The following is a 21,796-nucleotide window of genomic DNA, read 5'->3' as shown; positions in this document are numbered from 1 at the left end:
CCTCCACTCTTCCTTGTCTTTTGACTTTCTCTGCTGCTGGTGCTGGTGCTCCTTCTTTTAAAGTTATAATGCATACAATAGGGTTTTTTGCCCCTTTTTCTTTATTTGTAAATTGTAGGGTATGGCTGCAGTGGGTTGCCCATTCTTTGTTTTTAGATGGTTTTATCAAGCCATTTTGATTGAAGAGGTATACCCGAGGGATTCATCAGCGGATACTAATATGTTCTTTACTACTACTTTACAACTCTGCTGATCATGCACATCTGTGATCTCAGACCATGCTACACCCTTCTGCAGATCTTGAATTTCCTGTCATCCTCTCCTGCATCTAGGACAAACTCCCAACTAAAATTAGACAAACTAAAAGCTGTCCACAGCTTTGCCCCATCTTATTTCTTGGCCAGTTTACTAGTACTTGTGCTACAATTTTGATAGTGCAAGAGAGATCTGCTCTTACTTTCTGACCTGAGTTCTGAACGGAAAACAAACCGAGGCAAACAGAGCTTTGTCTTAACTATCAGTTTTTATTAAAAAGAGGTGGAATAGATGTTGAGAAAATGGGATAAAATCACACAACAAATTTCTGAAGGGGTTCTATGGCTTTTGTATCTTTTAAAGGGACTGCGGTTAGTTTTTGTATTTGAGAGAATGGCATTACAATATTTCCACAATGGCATATGACTTTTTGCAATCTCGACTATTACTTGACCAGTAATAGTCAATGTTGTTGTCATGATAAATTCTTCCATCTTTTGGCAATCCCAAAGAGCCTATTGAAAATGATTTTTATCCTAGTTTCCTTAAGGAAAGTAAGCTTATGAGATCACCTGGCATTCTGTGTGTGTCCCCTATCAACTTTGTAGTGCCTGGACCAATATCAACCAAATTGAGTACAGCTGTAGGGACACCTCAGTGGCATAGTTTGTAATGTCATTCACCCCAATCAAGATGGTGGATGTGTGAACATTTGAGGTGCAAGTGGGCTAACTTGTGGATCGCCTAACCAATTTGGACCAAATTTGGTACATTTTGTAGGGACAGTGAAAGGAAAGTAGGCAGATTAGTTATTACCAGAACAACTTCTTAACATAATGAAAGAAATATTGAGGATTATGCCACCGTATGACCCATTGGTACATTTGGCAACAGTCTTAAGTACTCCTGAATGAGAATCCGTTGACTTGAAGTCTGTAGGATTCTTCTCCAAGGAAACACAAATAGGATTAGTCCTCACATTTGTATAAGATACATTCACTTGGTTGTCATTTGCTTTTTATTGACCTCTCAGATTATACAAATTGTAAGATATTGTGTGTGTGGGAGGGGGGGGGCTGACAAAACCCTGTGAAATTAATAGCCCTCTTCTCACAAACCCCTCTGTTTACAGAACATGGTGTTGAGTGGGACCATGCCTTCTGGTCCTATCCACTGATGCCGACCAGGCCCAGCCCAAGCCCAACTTATGCCTGAAGCAACAGGCCAAGGCACCACCTCCATCATCAACCCCCACCCCACCCCATTTTTTTTGACATGCAACTTCTCCCTCCTTCATCCCAGACATGTTTCCCTTTCTCCTGCCACCCCACCCTTCTTCTCTTAGCAAGTAAAGTGCACTGGCAAGCAACTTCTCACACCCCTATACCTTTCCCCTTCAGCTGGTGTGGGGACAGCATAACGGCCACTGATGTTCATTCTGTTCCTCGTCTCTTTCACGTTATTAAGTTCCCCACGCTCCCTGCCCACAGGGAGAGGGAAGTGGAGTAATAGGAAATGAGAGGCCACATTTCCTAAGTGGTGGTGGAGACATGGCAAGGCAGTGACCTGAGGCCCCCCAGGAGGTGCTGCCACCTCCAATCCACCATCTGAGGTGACTGCTTCACCAGGGTCCATTGAAGGGGTGGCGCTGCTGCTGGCCATATGTTGGCCTTCATGAAAAAAGGACTCTATATGCTTGTTCTGTCCCAATCATCTAGGTTTCCTGCTTGTGTGGAGTACTCGGGTAGGGCCCCGTTCTCATGAAAGCTGGAGGTGTGGCTGTCGGGAGCTGTGACCAGTGCACATCTGTTTCAAGGCCAGAAGGCGGACTTGTACCTATCCCACATTGTTCAGTAAACATGTGAGAGATTGTGAGAAGGCTGATCAAAGCTCTGGGGGGAACTACACGCAGTATTGTTCACAGGATAAGGCATTTTCCAAAATGATCATGAAAGAATGATTAATGTTTAGAGCAATTGGTAAGGAGACTGCTTAATAAGCACCATGTCAAACAAGGAGATATACTTTATTTGCATTTCATTTAACTTTGTATGTGTGTGTGCTGGTCTTGTGGTAGCAAGCATGACTTGTCCCCTTAGCTAAGCAGGGTCTGCCCTGGTTGCCTATGAATGGGAGATGATGTGTAAGCAATGTAAGATATTCCCCTTGGGATGGAGCCGCTCTGGGAAGAGCAGAAGGTTTCAAGTTCCCTCCCTGGCATCTCCAAGATAGGGCTGAGAGGGATTTTTGCCTGCAACTTTGGAGAAAACGCTGCCAGTTTATGTAGACATTACTGAGTTAGATGGACCAATGGTCTGACTCACTATATGGCAGCTTCCTATGTGCGAGTGTGCTAATAGCCAATTATGTTTTATGATAGTGCTCTGAAATATTAATTATTGAAAAAATAAAGCTCTGCTTTGAATGCCATTATTGAAATAATTGTTCATACTGCTTCCTACACTTTACTTCACTAAAGTGGTTTCTTGTCACCTTCGATCCTGCATGGTTCTTAAATTTTTAAAAAGTGTCCCACTGTTGTCCTTGATTTCCCCCCTCATTTTCCACTTTATATCTGTGCCTGAAACTTTTCTTCCTCCAGCTCTGCTGTCAAATGACCCAACTACTCTCTCAATGCCATCTGTGTCTAAACCTTTTCAAAACACCTGCATGATGCTGCTTCTCTCTTTCTCCCATAGTTCAAAACCTGTCTTCTCCGTGTAATCTATTGCTATATTCGTGTCTTTAATTCATGGTTGCCATCCTAAAAGTGAGAGACCCTTGGGCTGTGGTAATGGAAATACCATATTTATGTCCCTATTCAAGGATTTAGTCTTCCTTGAATGTTATAGGCCATGGTATGAACCTTTCACTTCATCTGTTGCTCCTAACGTGATAAGTACACATTAGAACACAAGAACAGCCCTGCTTAATTAGGCTCAAGGCCCATCCAGTCCAGCATCCCATTTCATACAGGGACCAACCAGATGCCTCTGAGAAGCCTGCAGGCAAGAGGTGAGGGCATGCCCTCTCACCTGCTGTTGCTTGCCTGCAATTGGTATTTAGAGGCATATAGCCTCTGAGGCTGGAGGTGGCCTATAGCTGCCAGACCAGTAGCCATTGATAGACCTGTGAATGTATCCAAGCCCCTTTTTAAAGCCATCCAAGCTAGTGGCCCTCACGATAACCCATGGCAGAGAATTCCATAGACTGACTATATGCTGTGTGAAAAAGTACTTCCTTTTGTTGGTCCTAAAATTCCCAGCCTTCAGTTTCATGGGATGACCCCTGGTTCTAGTGTTATGTGAGAGGGAGAAAAACTCCTCTGTCTACTCTCTCTACTCCATGTATAATTTTATAAACCTCTATCATGACTCCCTTTAGTTGCCTCTTTTCCAAACTAAAATGTCCCACACACCTTGCCTCATAAGGAAGGTGCTCTAGGCCCCTGATCATCTTGGTTGCCCTCTTCTGCACCTTTTCCAGTTACAATGTCCTCCTTAAGATACGGTGCCCAGACCTGCACACAGTAATCCAAATGTGGCCACACCCTAGATTTGTATAAGAGCATCATAATATTAGCAGTTTTCTTTTCAATCACCTTCCTAATGATCCCTAGTATGAGATTGTCCTTTTCCACAGCTGTCATAGACTGAGTTGACACTTTCAATGCGCTTTCCACCACAACCCCAAGGTCTCTCTCCTGATCAGTCACCAACAGCTCAGACCCCGTCATTTTACATGTGAAGGGTTCTATTTTAGCTCCCCCACTGAAGATGCCCTAGTGGCAGTCTTTCTTCAATGGGCCCATACGGCTACATTACAGCTCAAAGGGAGAGCTGTTGATATGGCAATCCCATTGGCTGTATCTTTGCCACTATTAATCTTCTCACTATAGAATCTGCCTTCTGTAGAATACAGTTTGATACCCTGCTTCTGTGGGATTGTGGTGTTTTATGTGAGAAGATTGGGCTCCTGACAAACCTCATGTGAGACTCTGGCAAAATGATAATTGAGGCAGTGCAAAAAACAAACTGTAGAGCACTGATAAGCAGCTATCACTGCAGACCAACTGCCTGTGAACCCTACATCCTTCCATTTCCCCACCCCATTACAAGTGATGTCTTGTCACGTTAAGCTTCTTACTGACCTACGCACATTTTTTAATGGGACTCTGTGAGTGACTCCGGGCATTATTCTGCCACTACATGAAGTATCATTATTTACATTGACCTCTATTTCCGACCACCACCACCCCCGCCATCTCTGTGCTATGTCGCCCACCTGCAATGGAAACATCCAGCTTCTGCTTGTTCACCAATCTTGATTGGTTGGCATTTCAAAATGGAGGACAATGCCAGGCTCTTTGTCCCCTCTCTTGGTACTGGCAAGCGGTTTCTTTGCACAGAAGAGGGACAAATCTGTCTGATTAATTCTGCCCCTTTAGCTCTGAATAAAGGTTGCTATGTTACCCTCCCACTCGGAGACCTGCCAGAGCACACACCATCCATAATACCACAGCAGGCGGCTGGTGAATGGAACCTCTTAAAATGGGCCTCTCCTGCTGCGTTCCTGCTGTTAGCCAAGGTTCCCGGTGAGGGGGGAGGGTGACATTTGGTTTATTTTTTCTGGACAGAGTTGTGGATAGTCTAGTCTTAGATATAGCACTACTGGCATCTTTTCGCAAAGCCCATTGCGGCTGGTGGCTGATGGAAGTTGTAGCCCATCATGTAGGGACCGCAGATTTGAGAACCCTTGTAGTATAATACCCAATGCAGTACAGCACTGCTACTGAACTGAAAAATGGTGGGAAGATTCTGCTTAACAGTGCTGAACTCTCCAGTATATACAAGAGTAACAGATCAGCTGTCCTTCCTTTCTGGTCGTCGGTTGAAGCAGGAGTTCTCAAACTTGGGTCCCGAGATGATGTTGGGACTACAGTTCCCATCATCTGCAGCTGTTGTGGCTGTGCATGATGGGAGTTGTAGTCTAACATCTGGGGACCCAAGTTTGAGAACCCCTGTCTTAAAGAATAGGAGCACACTTATCATATAACTGGCTGACCCTTACACTTAGAGCTTCAAAGTGAAGAAGGCAATCAGGATATGTGCATGGATTACATCAAGACCTTCCCTCCTGGTGAGTCTCATCAAAATTTTTCCTTATCTAGCAACTAGGTCCTGATTAAGCATCGAAAGCAGCAAGACACCTGCAGTTAAGCTGAAATGTTTCAAAGATAACTTGACTCCATATATAGCACTGGCTAAAATTCCCACATTTCCTGGGCCTAAAATGCTGACTGTAATGGCTTGAGCCAGCCAGTCTTCCTCCACAGCTCAAGGGGATAAACTTGATGAAATTCTGGCTCAGATTAGGGCTGCTAGAGGACTGAAATTGCAGCCCAGCTTGCTCCAATTAAGGAGCAGCTCACTTTGTTAATGGACTAGGCTGACAAACAAAACACACATTGCATTAAATGTGAATACTATACAGACCTGCAAATAAAATGGAGGGAAATTAAGATGGGGGGCATCTTCAGCTAAGGAACAACCAGTGCTTCCTCAACAAGCTGGCTTTCTACAGACTTTCTGAGCATGTGGGAGAGCCAAACCTTGAGGCTTTTTTTTACAAGACTTGCTCATGGAGATCTCCACTGTTTTGTTCCTCCCAACCCTGGTTAAAGCCTGAAAAAATACTCATGGTACCCTTCTTAACATGTTGTGTCCAATACATATACAGTCTGTATATTGTACACGCATACACATATGTGCAGCATAACATCTGCATGCAGCTAGTATGAAACTTGCTCGCTCCGTTAACCTCAAGGCTGCTTTGGCAGGCTAGCCACCGTTGAACCACCGGGCTTGCCTGCTGTGGTTCTCACAATGGAGGGAAACCAGGCTGAGCTCCCTTAGCCTGGTTTTCCTCCATTGTACGAATAGCCTCAGAATAAGGCTGCTTCCTGTGTTTCTAGGGCTGGAGGAATCTGAAAGATGTTCCCCTCCTGAGCTGGAACTCTCAATTTCCTCGCATGTGTGTATGTATGTAAAATATTTCTACCCCATTCCTCCAGTACACTACTGCTTGGGGCGGCTCACGTTATTAATACAATAGATACAATGTAAAGTAAAAGATTATTAATAAAGTTAAAAGACCAGGCTGAAAACACATTTAAAATTACCCTTAAAAAAAAAAAGGTTCAAAGTAAAAGTTATTCATAAAAGGCTAAAAACAGAAAACTAATAAAACTAAAGAACCTACCAGATATAAGCAGCAGATAAAACATTAAAAAGCCTCCTTAATAAAATCACATCTCTTTATTTTGGTTAGCGACCAGCATGAGATTAAAACAAATGTGGAAGAGAAGTCAAACAAACTTCTACTACAGCCTCCTTAATTGTTTGTTTGTTTGTTTTTTTAAACACTGAGGGAGGGAGCATGGCGAGACACTTCGGGGAAAGCGGGTGGGTCACAATCAGATCTCTGTTAGTGGCGGGGCCATGAGCAGGGCCTGAGATGTCGAGTGGAGGGCCCTGGCAGGTTCATATGAGCAAATTAAGTCCGCCAGATACCCCAGCCCCAAGCTGTGTAGAGCTTTAGAGGTCAAGATCAGCACCTTGAACCTAGCCCAGGAGCAGACTGGTAACCAATAAAGCTGCCGTAGGATGGGTGTGACAGTCATGAAGTGACTTGCACCCATGAGCATCCTTGCAGCAGTGTTCTGGACCAGCTGAAACTTCCAAACTGTCTTCAAGGGCAGCCCCACATACAGCATCTTTCAGTAGTCCAATCTGGATGTTCTCAAAACATGACTGTAGCTTTTGAACAGGCCATAAAGAATGTGTCTGGTTTTTTTAAACTGCTTTCTGATTTGTGGATATGTGGGATACCCTTGACAAGTTGCAAGTTGTTTCGTTGTTGAGACCATGATTTGTTTACAACTGTGTATTGTATACGGGCGAAGGGAAGATCACAGGAGCCCCTTTCACATGCCCATCACTTAATTTATCTCACTGTTGGTCATAATATGTTAAGCTGATTTGCTCCCTTCCTGGAGGGCTGAGTGGGGAGTTCTAAGGAAAGATAACAGGGATTTTTAATGTAATGATTTTCTTTAAAGCTTTCGTTGCATGTGAAAATCAAAGCTTCTTTCAGAAAATGAATAAAGGCCTGGATCCAGCGTGTGCTGTGAATGTACATAATGCATAAATCTCACTAAAGCTAAGCAGGTCTTGGGTTATTCAGTTCCTAGATGGGAGACCACCTGGAAACACTGCACAGTGTGCTGATGGGAGAAAGGCGGGATATTAAAAAAACATTTTTAAAAGGAATTATTTTCATCCTTATTAAACCTCTTATTGAGATATGGAAAAGCAGTGGTGGGATAAAGTTTGGCATGTAGTGAGAATTGACAGCCAAGTTGTCAGTAGAAAATATTTTACCTCATTCACTTCTGTTATAAGGTTCTTTTATAGTATCTCATTATTCTGAAGATAACTGAAACAAGCGTCATCACACTTATGGCATTTCCCTCTTCGGAGAAGCTTTGTTCGCAGAAGTGAGGTTTCTCAGCCCTAGAGTGGGGCCTACCAGTGTGCACTCAGACGCTGTACAACAACTTTTTTTTTTAGAATGTCTGTAGAGGATTCTGGTATCTTGGAGATTCATCACAGCTGGCATCATGAGAAGGTCAGGTTGGGTATGGGCACAAGGGCCCACACCCATCCAGCCAACCCTTTTGTGTCAGTGCACGTCACCTGATGCTTATTCCACCACTACCTTCACCAGTGGACTTAGACTTGTGTGACAGCTCCTCCTGCTCACTCTCCCAACTAGTCAATGGGCTTTCTCCCTGCAAGGATTTAGGTAGGGCCACCACCTAGTGGCGCAGTGGGTAAGTAACTTGCCTAGGGAGCAAGAGGTTGCTGGTTAAAATCCCCGCCTCCGCTCCTATGTTGGGCAGCAGTGATATAGGAAGATGCAGAAAGGCATCATCTCACACTCCGCGGGAGATGGCAATGGTAAACCCCTCCTGTATTCTACCAAAGTCCAACCACATGGCTCTGTGGTCACCAGGAGTCAACACCATCTCAACGGCACTACTTTTAGAACAAAGCCCATTGGCTTCTGGGAATGGGAGACATTATTGTTAAGGAAACAGCAGTGGCAACTCCTCTCCTTCCCATGGTAGGAAGAAGAGGAGCTGTCACTCTCCACTGCAGAATTTAGTGAATCCTTCATCTTCCACCCTCCAAAGCTCAAGTAATTTAGGAATGATTGTTGCTTCTTTTGACTTCAAGGAGATCAGCCCTGGCAAGTTATTTTATGCATTATCATAAACTAATGGATAATATCAAACGTATAACATGTTATTCATTATCATAAATCGGTGCGTAAGCGAACTCTTTACAGGATTGGCTTATCAAATTCCCAGGAGAAGAGAGGTGGGGAGGGAGATACACCATATACATGACCCTCTGTGCTCAAGAGTTGGTGTATAATATCCTGTATCAACTTCTATGTATATAAGTTAGTCCATAGTATTGACTATAGGTACTGATATTTGTACACTTGGCTTATTCTCATATTGTGCCCGTAGGTATTGCCTTTTTGTTGTTCATTGTTTGATTTGGTCTAATTCTTACAGGTGAAAAACCTTGTGTTCTGTTTTTCTCTAAAAGACAGAAGCTTTCCTAGACAGCAGGCTTTACTGAGGGTTTTCTGTGAGGCTTTATTGCAAGTTCAAAGTTGCCGAAAAAGAACCAACACAAAAAGTGGATTTTTTTTTTACCCTGGATATAAATCGGGCTACACTCTAATGCATGATGAAAAACCCAAGTTGTGTGTGAAGTGCTCCCTGAGAGCTCACAGGGACGTCAGGGTAAATTTGGCTGATATGTGAAGGCACACCCTCCATTCTGGAGGAGATATGAACCCAAAGCTGGGTGTGAAAAACTTCCAGGCAGTCATGGTGGAGGCTTATGTGACACAGTAAAGTTTTCAACAGGAACTGGGCTAATAACACACACACACTGTTTACTGAGTAGATGATCCCCATGGGGTGTGTGCATGCATGCAGAAATTTGTACAACTGTGATCACAGATATGGTGTTTGGGTGCATAATGCAGCAGCTCTCTTGGAAGACAAGAATCTTGGCTTTTATTGGAACAAAAGGCCTCTCCTGTTTCCTATGCTAGGAAACAAATTGCATTGCATGGGGAATGAACTGGATAATCTAATGGACCCTTTTCCTCCAACAAAGGGAATTGACCCTATTGACTGGGTCAGCTGCCCTGAAGAGTGCTCTGTTCATGACCTTTAACTGTTGATTGTAAGTCACAACCCATTAGGGAAGATGCATGGATCAAAGACTGACATCCTAGATACAGTGGCCACCTCATGGCAGACATGACTGTGAAGTGTCAGAGGTCACTTCAGGATAAAAGACTCACTAATTGTTGCTCAGAATCCTAAACTTTGCAAAAGGGCCATCCATCCATGGTGGCTGAGTAAACACTAGCATCTAGGGAAGCAGGAAAAGAGACAGCAGGGTTTCTAGAGGCTGACTGGTAATGGCCAGTGTGTAGCCCTACATGTCTTCTTTAGCTTCCTTCGTCCATAATATAATGCAGTTTTGATTGGGATTCTGCTCTTGTGGAATAATTGGGCTATTAATAATGGCTGTAGACCACTGGCATGTGAGAAGACTGACTCTTTAGTGTTACTGTGGGTGTACAAGGTTTCCACCAATGGCTTTCTTTATTCCAGCTGAGCTTCTGGAGGCACACACCTGGCCAAGACAGCATGGTCAAGTTACTAAACAGATTGCTCTTGAGAGACACTTTATTTGAATTGTCGGCTTTGTTGAATACCTTGTAAGCTTGTAACTGGGTAATAGCAAATTATGCCAAAATAACACTACTCTTGTTTTATCTTAAGAAAGCTAAAACTAACTGCATACACTACCCTTACCTCCATCTTCCTTCCTTTCCTCTGTCAAACTTTAATTCCTTGAAGCTGGGGGCTTCAAATGCCTTACACACTGATGGTGGTAGACAAATGAGAAGAAAGACTAAGTTACTATTAATAAAATACATTGAACATTGCTGTACACACTTTTTCTAATGTTTGTTCAAATCTTTCTAATGATGAATGCAGTTAGGCAGTAGCATAAGCTGACAATGGAGATTGTGAGATATCTTTTTGTTGATGCTCTCAAGAGAATGGTAGATGAGTACCTGATGATGAATTAAGCTAGAGTGGAGGGTTGGCCTGGATCCATCGGGATCCCTCCAGTTCTGATTCTGTATTTATTCTTGCCCACTGAGGTGACTGCAAAAAAGGGAAAAGAAAGCACACATGCTGAATGGAAACTTATTACCCTCTGCGCACTCCCAACTCCCCCCCCCCGGTAGCCAAAGATGCAGCCATTTTGTCTGGCTAAGCAGAGCCAAAGGCTATGAGATCATAGAGCTAATTCTCTGAAGGTCCACTTTTGAATCTGCCTGTGCACTTTAGTCTTCAGAGAAAGCTCAGCTCTGTATTATGGGCTGTTACAGGCACAGGAAACGGAACTTTCCCAATGGTAGCACTCAGGTTATAGAACTCCTTTGCTTTAGGTGGTCTGGCTTGATCCCTCTCTAGTAATGCATGCCAACACTTTCCTGTTTCTTATGGTTGCTGTTTGATGGTGTTCTGCGTTTTCCGTTTTTGTTGTTCTTATTATTGCTGCTCGTGTGTGTTTGATTTATTGCTCTATAAAAGTTATAAGCTGCCTTGATAGTTCCATGTTAGAGCAAAAATGTAAGGTATACATAAATAAATAAATAGGACATTTCCCATTGGAGTGTGGATGGGATGCTGTATATATGCACAGTTGGTTTGGGCTCTGATGTTTGCCTCTCTCTCTTTCCTTCTTTGCAAACAGCATATCAATGGGAGCCGGCCACAACCTCACTTCATCTACGACCCGTCTACCTTTGCCTTCCGGTCCCTGAGCACTTTGAAGCCTCTGAGCCCAATAGCTCCGGTTGAAGAACCATCATGTGCCTACTGAAGGAGATACTTGACACTCTCAGGAATCATCATACCAACCAACTGCCCAGCAGGGACTGGGTGTGGGAGGGCATGTTTTGGCAATAACCACCAAGATCCTTGGTAACATGAGATGGGTGACTTTTTTTGGTCTTGTGTCTGTTTTTCATGCCGTCATTACTTCTGAAGACTGGCAGAAAGAGAATGTATGTGCATCGAGTAAGTCAGGCTCATAAGCCAGAGTGCAATTATGGAGATGTTATCTGATGCACAGAGAGCTAGTTTCTTATAAGACAGAGCTGGTGTATTGCCTTTATTGAGTGAGCAGGAAATGTGCTGGAAAGTGAGGAATGTCTGTCACTTGCCTCCCCAAATTTAGTAGAGCTGTTCCTCTACAGAGGGGTATCCCAGTGGCCTAGCTCCTTTCCAAGGAAGGTCTCCGACCTCATCATGCCTGTTAATTTGAAGATAAATGTAGGCTTAGCTGTCTTTTGAGCTGCGCTTTTACTTAGTATAGCCACATTGCAAGGCTAGAGCAAGAAGCACAATGAGGTGGTACAGCCTCAGACTTGCCTTGAGACACAGTGGCACAGTATGCCCCAAAATAATTTTTCATCTGGAGGCAGAAGAATATTGTGTGTTTTGCATATGCAATCTGGAATACAGCGCCAAAGAACCACAGGTTTTCTGTGGCTGGGCAGATGTTAGGTTAACGGTACACAAGAGAGAAGACTAGGAGGACACAGACCTCCATTTACCCCTGCACTGGGCAGTGTGGGAGTCACTTTTCCAGGTGGTTATCCCATGGGGTTGCTGAGAGGGGTGTGTATGCATGTGCATACACACACACACCGATCACTGGGTGAGGAAGAAACCCACAATTGTGGTCACACTTTTCAAACGCCGATCCCACATTGGGTTACACTGTTTGCACACATGCCAAAGAGGGTAGTAACATAGGAGTATGTGTGTGCCTTTTGATTTATATGTAGGTATACTCGTTTAGGTGGAAGAAGTACTGGGATGTTTATAGAGTTTTTTGGGGGAAATGCATACGTGATGTTCTTGTTGCATAATTGGTTCTTGCAGATATAGGTGGTGAGGGAGGAACACAGACATGTTTTAAACAAGCATCTTTATGGGGGCAATAATATTTCTTTACTATGGATACAGTCTCAAATTCTGTACTCTGGCTTGTCCACATAAGAAAGACCAGTCATTCATACCGTTAAATGGACCAGATTCTACAGGGTATTCTGCTAACCTAATAACATATTCAGAATATGCTGGGCCTTAGGAAACTAGGTTCTGATTATGTACTTCAATGTTCTTTCAGTCTATGTGGACTCAATGACATTTATTCCAAAGTTGGTCTTACCCAAGTACTAATACAGTGGTTTACAATCTAGCAAACCACGCTGCTGTGCAGTCTCCCATTTCTATTTTTTAAAGTCCAAAACAATTATTTGAAAAATTTGTATTGGCTGTAGCTTGAAAAACTCTGATGCCTTTTCCCTTAGCTCTTGAATTGTGTCTTAGAACATAGCCCTGTATGGTGTAAATTACTCTGTTACTCTTGTTGCCATTAGAATCCCAAGAGTGGATGCTCTGTACATTGTGGATATAAAAGTTGATTCTTCTGCCTGTAGACCTCCATGTATGATGATGTGTACATGGGTGATGGGAGCTGAAGAGTATTTAGATAAAGGACTCCCACACTTTTTTGGGGGGGACATCATTCTGTACGAGGGTAATTCAGGGATGTACACAACCCTCTTTTCACCAGCATTAGTGAAATAAAAAGGTCTCCCTTTGTCCACTGTGTGGTTCTGCTAAGAACAAAATCAAGAATGAATGCAACAAAATAGATCTTTCAAAAACTGTTCCTTGTTTTCCGTTGTTCTCCAGTTAAAAGAGGGGGAATTATTTTCTAACTTGTTTTAATCCTAAAGATGATTTTGGCATGCTCTGTGGTCAACAGTGCATGGTAGGATTTGTAGTCCCGATCGACTCTGCCTCCTTATACTAATGACAAGAGCAAATGTAATCTGTTGTGCTATTTCTGCAAATGTAGGCTTGGTCTACAAATAGCCATTGTCTGTTACAGTCAAGAAAGGTTTTGGTGCTTCTTCCTGTGCTCAACACCATCAATTTGTTCCACAGAATGCTTTGTTTCTTTGCTGAGCCAGCTGACTGTTTGGCCTAAGAGATGCCCATATGATGCTCCAAGATGAAGGAATGGAAGGGAGATGACCTCTGTCAATGTTGCCTTTCTTTAGTACTTTTGTAACATTGCTCTCGTGTGTGTTTTTTTCCAACCAGAACAATAAAGTTACATTTTAACTGCTGCTATATTCACTACTTTTGGCTATCTCTTTGCAGATAAGGCTCTGAGGAACTGAACGAGTTGTGGGTGGGGGAAGCCCACCAAACATGTGTTTACTAGCATAGCAGACAACTTCTAAAGTGATGCACTAAAATACTCTTCATTCTAAAGGAAACACATGCTGTGAGCTTGGAATCTATTTTGCAAATTGAGGGAAATTGTGCAGGAGTAAAATTTGCACAATTTGACTAAGAGAAGGGCTGGTTTTCCTATGTTTGGGTTGTGTGTCTTTGTTGTGATACTTAATGAGCAACCATTCCCTGTCCAATATATAAGCACACACACCCAAGAGAGCTGACAAACCTACATAATTGCATCTTTTGGTCTTTCTACAGTATTGTGAGGTCATAAAGAACATTTGGCTTACATGATGGACGTGCAGCAAGACATTTAAGTTACCTAGTATGGAAGGCCATGGCCAATTCACACGTGAGAATGTGAATGTATCCATGCAGCGTTTAGCATGTGGTTTAGAGATTGTGCACCTCCACACAAAATTCAGTGTATTACTCTGAACTACTGCAATTGTGAGAGCCCCTCTGATATATAAGGGATCACTTAAATTTATCAGTGCTATTAGGTCTGATAGATAGAACTTTCCCGAATCAGCAGAGCATCCATTACAAGCGGCTGTTGATAAAACAGGTTGGCTATGTCCACCGTGTCCCAAGCATATCTGAACAGCTATTGTTTGAGAGAGGGGACATCTGGGCTGGCCCTTCATGCCAAATGTTGGTGTTCTTTTGCCTCTGGGTAAAATACAGTAACTGAAGGAGGCATAAAAGGTGGCATGTTTCTATTGTGTGTGTTTGTGCTTTATTTTTTAATTTTTTTAATGCTAGTTATGCTTTTTGGAGTTGTTCTAGATTAACTTTCCTACTTCAGTGCCCAATGAAAGATTCTTATAGCCAGCTGTTTTTCTTTGATAGAACTCAAAGCAACATATATGGGGTTTCCAGGGAGTTTTCCCATTCAGGCACTGACCAGATCCAGACCTCCTTAGCTTCAGCAAGGTTTCTGCTTAATATACCTTCAGACCAGACCCTGAGGAAGTTGCTTCTTTCTTATATGAGCTGCAGCTTGAAGCTTAATGAAGTATGAGTATTACTGCAAGAGGGGCAATTCCACTAATTTGTACAGCTGTTCATAATTCTGGTACATCTGCGCAAGGATGATGGTGCTTTAAAAAATGTCTTTTGTTCAGGGGTTGCTTCATGGGACTCACTTGGCTTGGTGGGTTGGCGGTTGAGCTTACAGTTGAGCAGCCAGAGCAGACAGTTCCCGTAAGTTTTGACTGCCAGCCCTCATCCTGTTGCCTCTAACTAGATGTATGCAGGTGTTTCCTTTCAAAGGTGAAAACAGATTACTGTATTTCAGTTGTGAAATTGGGAGGGATACCAAATGAAGGGGTGCCTGTAAAGCTCAGCCTCTAAAGCTCAGCAGTTTTAACGCATTGGGGCCTTTCTATGCATTTTGATGAAGAATTTACAGTGGCTGTTAGAGGGGATATCCTGATATACCTTTCTTCAGTGAAGAACTAGCTGCAGTTATTAGAACAGAATGTTGGATTGGGTGGAACTTTAGTTTGATTCAGCACAGACGTTCTTGGGAATGTTCCTTTAACACAGGGGTTCCCAATCTGTGGTAGTCCAGGTGATGCTGAACTACAACTCCCATCATCCCCAGCTACAATATGGCTATGAATTGCACTCCCTACAGATGTTCGTAGTTTAACATATTTACCGGCCTTTAAAAGAGCCCTCAAGACACATTTTTTAGCCAGGCGTTTAGTAATCTTTGACTATTTTAAATTGTTTTAAGAGTTTGTCTGATTGTTTTGGGTGTGTGTGTGTGTGTGTGTGTGTGTGTGTGTGTGTGTGTGTGTGTGTGTGTGTTAGAGCCCTTGGAGTCAGGCGGTATATAAATAAAATAAACAAATTGTAGCTGGGGGTGCTGGGAGTTGTAGTTCAGCAACATCTGGAGTACCACAGGCTGGGAGCCCCTGCATTAAAATATTTGCAAACTAAATGGTGCACAAAACAGCAGCAGATCACTATCAGGGGGTGTCCTTAGAGCACCCATTATTACACCTATCCAGAAGGAGTTGTTCTAGTTGCCAACCTGTCTGAATACAATTCAAGGTACTAGTCATTGCCTTTAAAGCTCTAAACAGTTTGGGTCTCTTGACACTCCAAGGACCACCTGCTCCATGCTGAATCTACAACAATGGATATTTATATACCGCTCTTCAACCAAAGTTCTCAAAGCGGTTTACATAGAAAAATAAATAATACATAAATAAGATGGCCCCCTCTCCCCAAAGGGCTCACAATCTTAAAATGAAACATAAGATTGACCCCAGCAACAGCCACTGGGGGGATGCTGTGCTGGGGCTGGATAGGGCCAGTTGCTCTCCCCCTGCTAAAGAAAGAGAAATGCCACTTTAAAAAGATGCCTCTTTGCCCAGTTAGCAGGGGTTTGCCTAATGAGATCTACTTTCCTAATGAGATCTATCGGGGTCCTGCTAGTGACAGTTCGTGTGCTGTCGCCTGGGGAGGCATATTTGTTGTGCATGCAGGACAGAAACTTCTCAGTGACAGTGCCCAGATTGTGGAACTTTCTCCCTGAAGAAATCTGTGCCATTCCACTTCTCTAGTGATAGGTAAATGCAACCATATTTGTCTGGACGTTCGGCCTTTGTGTTGTATACAACTGTTGCTGCCTTGAGCTTCTTGGTTGCTTCTTTGTTTATTGTAGACTTTTAACATTGTGATGATTTTGGATTGTTGCCCTGGGGACCTAGGACAAAGGGCAGTTTAGAAATTAAACAAAATTCTTATGAGCACTCTTGCTCGTTAGGTGGAAACATCCAACCTTTAAAGTAGTTGAATATTGTTAAACTTAATAAAGACGAGTAATCAATCCTATGCCACTCATTATCAATGCTGTTGGGGAGATAATCCAATCAGTGTGCAACCCTGAAACAAGCACTTTTTAGACAGTCCTTACTAGCTCAATGGAACAGCTAGCTGTGGAGAATTGCACACAACACCATCCCCGAACATAAAATACAGAGTTTTGAACTCTGAAAAAAAAGTAATACATATACAAGAAAGGTTCCTTTTGGGCTCCCATCCCATTTGCCTACAGCATCTGATTTTCAAAAATATGCTGCCTCTGAACCTGGAATTTCTATTCAACAATTAGGCTAACAACTGTGGATAAATCTCTGCTCTGTGATTTACAGGAAAGCCATCTAAGTCAGTGGCCATTGCCACATCGTGGGCTTGTAGCAATGAAAGAAATAATTTGAAAGCTGATGTAGCTGCATTTATCAATAACTTCTCTACAAAAGCGAGAAGCAGTGTGCAACATCTATAAAAGTACGCTGTCTGGGAGTGCTTCAAGATCCAAACTTCTCCCAGATTGAGGCGGTGGCCAGAGGTGCTTCCTATCAGCTTTAGCTGATATGCCAGCTGCTTCTGGATCGAGCCCAAGGCCTGTCTAGTCCAGTATTCTGTTTCTCAAAGTGGCCCACCAGATGCCTCTGGGAAGCCAACAGGTAAGAGAGGAAGGTATGCCGTCTCTCCTGCTATCGCTCCCCTATAACTATTATCAGAGGCATCCTGCCTCTGAACAGGAGGTAGCCTATAGCCATCAGGACTAGTAGCCATTGATAGACTTGTCCTCCATGAATTTGTCTAAGCCCCTTTTAAAGTCGTCTAAGCTGGTAGCCATCAGTCACGATATCCCATGCCACATAATTCAATAGCTTAATTATGTGCTGATCCTGATCAGGGCCCCACTGCTGCTTTTTATTCAACGAGTAATTTCTGGACTTGAAATATGTTGTAATAACACATTAATACAGTTGTCTCTTGCCAGCTGTGGTTTTCTCAATCGCGGTTTTTAATATCCTGAGTATCCGTGGCTTGGTGAGGTTTTTTTGTAACTTTGGGGAGTGGGTTATGATTTTTGGGGTGATTGTGGGGAGTTGGGGTGCTTGCTGTCCATTGGGGATTTAAAGGGATTCTGGGTGATTTTTTTGTCATTTTATTTCTTTATTTTTAGTTATTTTTTCGCTACCGTGATTCCCCTAGTCTCCTGTTTACAATGCTTTTCAATTGCTTGTCAATTGCGAATTTGCCAACCGCAAGGTTTTCCCGGAATGGAACCCTCAGCTCGTGGTTGGCGAGGGATTACTGTGGTAATGAGAAGTTTGGCCCTTCAGTCCACTGAAATCAGTGCAGTTAGACTTGGCTAACAGCATAGCAGTGGGCTGCTAATATCCACAATGCTAACTGGCATTACAAATTCCTCCAGTTTTTTCTGTATGAATAATGATTTGCTATTAACACTGTAAAACTCGAAAATATGTGTGTGTCGGGGGGAAGGGATACAAAATCCCTCCTCTAGTTGTGAGGAGTCCCAGGCAGGCTACCACCACCCACCTTCTATATGAGCAGATTCACCCTTCCAAGGTAAATCCAAGCACAAGTTAAAGATAAATTCCCTGATGCATCTAGCTAAGCTGGTCCCTATCCTTCTTACTTACTTTCAGGTAAGGAACTCCCCAGTTGATTCCCAGCCCAAGGCTGTTAGTCTCTTTTTCCTACAATAGTTGCTGATCAGACCTCACTCATCAAGTCCTCCAGATCAGAAGAACTGATCTCTCACACACCCCTCCCCTACTCTTCTATAGTCTGTTGTCTGGTCAGCCTCACTCTGGATTGTGCCACAGGGATTTGATTCAGGACACTTCCTTCCTTCCTTTATTTTATTTAATACATTTCTATACCACCCCAAACCAAAGTCTCAGGGCGGTTCATAATCATAGAACAATACAAAAGCACAAAACATTAAAATCAATTAAAACTCCAAAAAGCTGCCTAAAAACAAAAACAATTCACAGTATTTAAAATTACAAAAGCTAAAAGGCCTGTTTAAAAATATGAGTCTTCAAAGGTCTTTTAAAAACCGCTAAAGATGTTCAGAGTCTTATGTCAGCGGGAAGAACATTCCAAACTCTCGGAGCGACAACTGAGAAGGCCCGTCCCTGAGTGCCCACCAAATGACTTGAAGGTAGCCACAGACGGGCCACCTTTGGAGAAACCCACGCTCCAAGTGGCAGTTCCTCAAATTGAGGCCAAGCCCTCCCTCAAGCCTAACTATCACTTCTAACACAAATAGTGCTAATGTGGTTTAAAGTAAAGCAATTCAAAATTTCACTTGCAAAAATGTTCCATGTTGGACTTGGGCATCTGTGCCCAGGCTGCCTTATGCTGAGTTAGACCATTGGTCCATTGAGCTCAGTATAGGAGTCCTTCCCCAGCCCTACCTGCAGATGCTAGGGTTTGAAACCTGGGACCTTCTGAAGGGAAAGCAGATGCTCTGCCACTGAGCTATAACCCATCCTCAACTTGAATCTGGAAACCAAGTTTCCCACATGGTTTAGTCTTTGTTCTCCAAGTGTAAAATTGGAGACCAAAACAATATTGTCCAATAGACACTAGAGTTTGCAATAATAAGGGCATATGTAACAAAGAATGAAAATACTTTGCAAGAGCTGAAAATGTTCTACCTAAAAAGTTGAAGTTACTAGGATCTAAGGAGATCTTAACCATGGTTTTGGTTAACTTGGGACAGGATATGCAAAATTGACAGAACAGAGGAAGAACCACACACCCTTTCCTTTTTGTGACTGAAAGACAGGATTACCCACAATAATAATAGCTGTTTCTGATGGTGAGCTGGCCACATAAGCATCAATTGTTGATGTCAATCTGGCACCAGCTTGGTAGTTTAAAGCCAAGCTGAAAGAGGAAATGATATTGCTCTCTATTCTAAGCAGATAAACTTCATGCATTTACACTCAAAGGGGATTCCACCCCTTGAACCTGAAAGTCAGGTAGAAGGCAAAAGTCTTTCCAGTTGCAATTTTCATCATATCCAGTAACGATGAAACTCCCAGACTATGCAGCTGTTTGCCACTAATACAGAAAGTGAAATGGGGTGGGGGATGATGATCGCAAAAAATCCTGTTAATGGGAAGGAAAAGACATTCACTTCTATAAATCTTAAAGTTTTACAAGGTATATTTAATTCAAAAGTTGAACAGTGGAAATAAATCATTCCCATTCCGAGACCCATGCATAGAGGAGTAGCCAAACATTTGAAGCTGGTTCTTGGGCACAATGAAAATATGTAGATCAGCTACATGTGCTGGACTGAAAGTGAGAGTGTTGGACTAGGACCAAGGAAACACTGGTTCAAATCGCCATTCAACCATGCAGTTTGTTCAGTGATTTTGGGTCAGTCATGTATCTCTCAGTCTAATCTACTGCACATGACTGGTGTGAGGATAAACATAATCGTGAACACTGCTCTGGGTTTCTTGGAAGAAGAGTGGGATATAAATGTAATAGACAAGTTACTCTAAGTTGCTACCTCAAGAGTCTTGATGACAACTTTGTACACAGTTCTGAAGTTTGCACACATTCATGTTTACACAATTGCACATGTATACATTGAAAACATGTATGCTCATACAAGCAAAATGTGTGACCACAGGCCTGCATTAATTTGGGCCTCCCATGCACGTGTTTTGGATATGAAGGTGTGCACATGCATTCTTATAATTACTCATGTATATGCACCCACAGCACAAACATGTGCATAACAGTAAGGCACAAAATGTACTTTGTAAGCCTGTGTTGGTCAAGGGCCCTGCAGCCAGGATATAGGGTCTTAGTCTGGCTCACAAACTGGCACTGTTTGGCTTATCCATGACTAGAGAATGTAGAAGAGATTCTAGTGCTCCATTTCTAAAATGAAGGGAGCTGGGGCCCAAATGTACCTAGACATTTGAACTTGGAAGACCTGTGTAATCCCTAATGTTTTGAGTGATGGGACTCGTTGTGATTGCTCAGTGGTGAGGGAAAGACCACTCGACCTGTCCAGTCATATTCATTAGGTTTATTCTCATGAGCAAAAGCTGGGTTGGAGGAGTGTTGGGCCAGGCTCCAAGCTCCATGTGCGCTCCAGGAGAATTAAGAACATAAGAACACAAGAACAGCCCTGCTGGATCAGGCCCGAGGCCCATCTAGTCCAGCATCCTGTTTCGCACAATGGCCCACCAGATGCCTCTAGAAGCCACAGGCAGGAGTGTGGTTGGTTGTGTGTTGGCAAAAACCTAGGTAGGAGGAGGAGGGGGAAGTGATGGTGTACTAACTGTAATACGGGAATGACAACACATGATGTGCTTTTCCTCCACCTTCAGTACAGTACTGGATAATGTGAGTTGGCCATGGCCATCCTACCCAGATCACAGATAGAAAATTGCAGCTAGAACACAATCACTTCCCCCTCCTCCAGCCTTGATTTTTGCTGACACATAATGTGGCTTAGAGCCTGTCTGGATGCTCCTTCTACCCAACTTTTGGTCATGAGAACGAGCCTTATGATTACTTTACCTGTTTTAACAGGCACAGTGCCAAGCCCTTTAGAACAGAAGAAGATTAAACCAAATTAGATTAAACCAAAGGTCCATCAAGCCCAGCATCTTTTTCCACCAAGAGGCCTACTAAAAGCCTCTCGGATTCCAGAAGTGGAATGTTCGTAAGTAGCCCCATGCCTCTGCTACTTCTCAGTAGTGGTGTGCAAACAGGTTCGACGTCGAGTGTGTTTGGTTCAACTGTTCAGGGTCAAACCAAACCACCCCCCTGACTGAACCCCACTAGGGATTCATAATGGGGGGTGGGGTTCGTGAACACACAGCACCCAGACCGAACCAAACGGGGTGGTGGTGTGTTTCTGAGGGGGTGTTGGACCGAACTGGCCTGGTCCAGTTCGGACTCGAACCAAATTGGGCCAGTCGGTTCTGTGCACACCCCTCCTTCTCAGGAGTTCAGAAGCATTCTGCTTTTGTAGCTGGAGGCAGCATATAGCTATCATGACTAGTAACCATTAATGGATATGTTCTCCATTGATGTATCGAATCCTCTTCATCTAGCCTAGTGGCTATCACCACTTATTCAAGTTGCTCACATGACCAAAGTGGCTGGGGCTCGGGAGGGCTGGGAGGAAGGCAGGAACCTACCAGCTGCCCCCTCCCCCAACAC

The 21,796-nt window shown here is 43.3% G+C and overlaps 1 protein-coding gene across 2 annotated transcripts in view; it reads left to right on the top strand.

Moving 5' to 3' along the window:
* Positions 1–13,642, top strand: part of LOC128349513 (uncharacterized) — a 90,482-nt gene extending 76,840 nt beyond the window's left edge. For both annotated transcript variants that reach the window (XM_053305926.1, XM_053305937.1), the window contains one exon: positions 11,184–13,642. In XM_053305926.1, the coding sequence (XP_053161901.1) occupies positions 11,184–11,312 (129 nt within the window). In that variant the 3' untranslated portion in view covers positions 11,313–13,642. The remainder of the gene's footprint in view (positions 1–11,183) is intronic.
* Positions 13,643–21,796: the final 8,154 nt, after the last annotated feature.

The sequence above is a fragment of the Hemicordylus capensis genome, chromosome 1, assembly GCF_027244095.1.
Source record: "Hemicordylus capensis ecotype Gifberg chromosome 1, rHemCap1.1.pri, whole genome shotgun sequence".
Taxonomy (NCBI): Eukaryota; Metazoa; Chordata; class Lepidosauria; order Squamata; family Cordylidae; genus Hemicordylus; species Hemicordylus capensis.
Note: the sequence above shows the minus strand (reverse complement) of the source record. Positions and strands in the feature narration are given on the sequence as shown.